The 4,242-nt window shown below is 45.9% G+C and overlaps 1 protein-coding gene across 1 annotated transcript; it reads right to left on the bottom strand.

Annotated features, from left to right (window-relative positions):
• Positions 1 to 341: 341 nt before the first annotated feature.
• pim1 (Pim-1 proto-oncogene, serine/threonine kinase) lies at positions 342 to 3,409 on the bottom strand. Its single transcript, XM_084721762.1, has 6 exons — positions 2,980 to 3,409; positions 2,567 to 2,673; positions 2,390 to 2,440; positions 1,513 to 1,879; positions 810 to 986; positions 342 to 695 (listed from the first exon to the last, which is right to left on the bottom strand). The coding sequence occupies exons 1-6, from the start codon at positions 3,059 to 3,061 to the stop codon at positions 481 to 483; spliced, it is 999 nt and encodes a 332-aa protein (XP_084577888.1). The 5' UTR covers positions 3,062 to 3,409; the 3' UTR covers positions 342 to 480.
• Positions 3,410 to 4,242: the final 833 nt, after the last annotated feature.

Here is a 4,242-nt window from a genome sequence, read left to right as displayed (position 1 = left end):
TGTTTTTGAGAATCATCCCCCTCCTCGCCGATGCCTCTGCTCTTACAAGAGAGAGTGTGGCGAGAGGTTACATAACTCTGTCCGCTTGCCATTCAGGAGAACGGTGACTGCGCGGACTGTTTTTTCTTCGATGCAGGTGTCCGTGCATACAGATCGCACCCTCCCTCCTACAGACTGATAAACACCCAGATCAAAGTCCAGCGAGAGGATGATGTTCTGCTGATGCAGGCTGGGAAAACTCAAGTAGTCGGGATGGCGAGGGCAGGGCGGGGAGGGTCTGGCCCGTCAGGTTTGAAAGCAAAAAGATGTTTTTTTTTTTCTCGTGACTTGTAGTCCTTTACACCTTGCTCTCTTGCCTGTGTCTGGCGCCCAGCCCTCCTCCTCCTCCTCCTCCTCTCTGCTTCAAGTCTGTTACATAAGTCTTTTGTAATAGTCTCTTGTGTCAGTGCAGTCCGGTTTGGGCCGGAGCGGGCCGTCCCATCACCGAGCCACGGCCACGGGGGTAGGGATGAAGGCTGTGGGCTCGTGGCTGATGCTGTGCAGTCTGATCTCCGTGGTTGTCTTCTCCGTCTGCACCGTGGATGGGACGACGGAGGAGGATGTGCTCTGCATCCATGAGTGGTTGATGATGTCCTCGAAGGATGGGCGGTCGGCCGGCCGTAGAGACAGGCACCACTTGATCAGCTGCTGGCATTCTGGAGGAAGAAGAAGAGGAGGACTGATAAGTCTAGGGCACTAAATTTAAGTTTGAAAAATACATGCAAACGGAGCAAAATGCTACAACAAAATGAGTTGAAAAGTGGATTTACCTGTTGAGATTCTCCTCCGGAAGAGGACCTGCCCTCTTGTGATCTCTTCATCATGTTCAAATGGGATGTCCCCGCACACCATGTCATACAGCAAGACACCCAGGGACCAAACTGTGGCAGAGCGGCCGTGATAGCGATGATACTTGATCCACTCTGGTGGGCTGTACACTCTTGTGCCTGGAAATAAAAAGAGAACCACACCTTTAAAACTGTGATCTCATTTAATAACAACACAAAAATATCTCTAACTGATAATCACTTATTACATTTGTATTAAATCATCAAACTGAAAATGAAAGCATCGCAGACGAAGTTAAATGATTAACAGACAGTGCCGATTTATCAGCTGAGCCTGTTTCTGAGGGTATTATCTGGGCTCAGGTGCCGGGGAGCGTGACAGGCTGTGTGTGTGTGAGAGAGATGAGTGTGTGTGGGAGGGGGAGCAGACATGTGACTTTGTTTACAAACTTTGAGTTGTAAAAATACCACCTCCTGCCTATGGGGGGCGCCAAAGCAAAGGCAATATTGCAGAGCCAGTGTTAACAGGCTATCTGCTGTTGGGGGGGTGGGGGGGTGTCAGAGACCCTAGGAATTCATGAGACTAACGGAAAGGATTCACTGGGATGCTAGAGTGGCTCTGATGTTCAAAAATATCCCAGCACACCCAAATTTAAAGATGAATGCATCAACACTGATGACTCACCGTCAAAGTCTGTGTAGATGGTGTCTTTCAGCAGGGCTCCTGACCCGAAGTCGATGAGCTTCATTTCCCCGGTGCGGAGGTCGATGAGGATGTTCTCATCCTTGATGTCCCGGTGCACCACACCGCAGTTGTGGCAGTGCCGCACGGCCTCCAGCACCTGGCGGAAGAAGCTCCGCGCCAGCTCCTCCGGTAAGGCACCTTTCTCTGTGATGAAGTCGAACAGGTCCTTGACGTTCTCGGGCCTCTCCATTACAATGATGAAGCTGTCCGGTCGCTCAAACCAGTCCAGCATTTTGATAACCCCACGGAAGCCAGTCCCGACTTTCTTCAGCAGTAGGATCTCCATAGGGACCCTGGAGCCATTAGGCTGAAGAGATAATGATAAACATCAGTATTTACAACTCAAATAACACCCAAGTCAAATCAAATACTCGTATTAAAGCAACATAGTTCTATATTGTTTAAACCATCAACACTAGAAGGTAACAGATTACATGTAATCAGGATTGTGTAATCAGATTACAAAAAATAAGCACCCATAATGAGCCCAGATTACATTTAAGAAGATCTTATAGTCACATTGTCAAGGATATTTATGTATCATAAATGCAGAAATAACATTTGAGGAGCTCAAATTTTTCGTGTCTGCATCCATTTTTGCACAAGATGCAATATGCACAGTGTTTTATTTTTAAGTAATGCAAAAATACTCCGATTAGATTACATTTGTCGTAGTCCAACGGATTACTAATTACAGAAAAATGCCATGCAATATGTAGTCAGTGACTGACATTTCAAAGTAATCTGACCCAACCCCGAATACCATGTTAATTAAGTAGACATTAGCGCTAATACAGGTGTATAAATGGTTTCTTACCAGCTCTCCCCACTCGGAGATTCTGTCCTTGGCCACATGTTTGACAGCAACCTGCCGAAGAAGCGAAGAAGAAGACGGCGTCAAATGACATGTAAAATAGCCAAACATTTAAAGCAGCTGCTCTAAAAACATATGCAATACATTACATTATAATAATAGCACATAAGGAATACTAACCGGAGCTCCGTCGGATATCCTCGTACCGGAGTAGACGGTGCCGAAGCCGCCGCTGCCCAGCACCGCGCCGACCTGATAAAGCTTCTCGAAGGGCTCCCTCTCCTTCGCTGCAAACAAACACACACACAGCCGGTAAATACCCGCGAACACACTGCACTATTATCCCTTATGGAAACACCGGCACATATAACAAGGCAACCGCGGCATGAAGACACCACAACACAAGATATGAATATAATGTTGTAAAAAATGTGAAATTACGGTTTAATTAGACTGCCCTCCTTAAAAATGATCAAATAGTAGTGCGTGTACAGCGAGGCACGGCGAGCGGGCTGCCAGCCATTGCTGCAGCTCCGCTCCGCTCCGTCCTCCATGACGACAGACAGACACAGAGTGGAAAAAGGGCGTCTAACCTTGATGAACTTGGTGCTGGATTTTCGCCGGCATGTCTACGGTGGAGATGTGGGCCAGAGAATTGAGCTTGGACAGCAGCATTCCTTTAAGGATATCCACCACAAGGCCGACGAAGACTGTGTGTTCTTCGTTTTTTTATGTTTTGGTTAAAATAAAATTATTCCGATAGTCCGGCTCTCCCGTCTCCCTCGTAATAGAAGTCCACGTTGCAGCAACAAAAATGCAATAGGGATCCTCTCATCAGGGATAGAAGGAAATAAAACGCTTAAGAATCCAACGAAATGAAGCCCAAAAACTTCGTCCCGAAGCGTGAATCCCCGCAATGTTTTGTAAACAGCTGAGTAAAATTCACGATAAAAACAGATAAGACGGTGGAGCAACCAATGTCTCCGTCAGACACCGGCTCTTGGAAACAACGAGCTGGGGGGGAGGACGGTTATAAGGAGTAGTAAGAAGGCGTCCCATATACGCCCTGACGTCAGCTACGTCTCCGCCCCCTCCGGCTCGCTGCACCAATGGAGTCCGAGTATCTCTTCTAAACGCACGTCAATCACCAAATGAAAATAAAGCCAACCTCATAACCGGCTGGGCCGAGACACAGACGTGGCGGGAATAAAAACGCGCTAAAAAGGGGGGCGAGTAAAGTAATAATTATGGATTCAAGTTGGAGGGAAATGCAAATTCAAAGCCAAGCGCTGCCCCCCACTCTCTGTCTCCTCCCTTAGCGCGGGAAACCGACTCACGGAGCATAAGTTATGAATAGAGTATTATTGAAATGCTCAAAAACACATCACGTTACTGAAACTGGATGTATATTCTGTTTCAAAAGATACAGTTCCGCCATATTTGATATTAAAGTCTTTGTTACTTTGTTTTTTAAATGTTCCTCTACTGTTCTCCAGTTATTGTGTATAAGTATTTGATATTAAAGTCACTGTTACTTAATTTTTAATGGTTCTTTTTTCACTTGTTGTGTATGTATTGATATTAAAGTCTCTGTTACTTTGGTTTTTAATTGTTCCTCTTTGGTTCTCCACTTGTTTTGTCTGTATATTTGATATTAAAGTCTGTTGTTCCTCTTCTCCATTGTTTTGTCTGCATTTGGCATTAAAGTCTCCGTGACTGTGTTTTTTTTAATTGTTCCCTCTTCTTCACTTGTTGTGTCTGCAGTGAGAACAGAAACAGACTGTTGCTGCTGGCTGCACCAAAGCATCCGCATGCTTTCTTAATAAAGACTTTTCGCACGAAGAAGACACACACAA

The sequence above is a fragment of the Lutjanus erythropterus genome, chromosome 6 (assembly GCF_056507025.1).
Source record: "Lutjanus erythropterus isolate fLutEry1 chromosome 6, fLutEry1.hap2, whole genome shotgun sequence".
NCBI lineage: Eukaryota > Metazoa > Chordata > Actinopteri > Lutjaniformes > Lutjanidae > Lutjanus > Lutjanus erythropterus.
The sequence above is the reverse complement of the archived record's forward strand: the minus strand, read 5'-3'. Positions and strand labels throughout refer to the sequence as shown.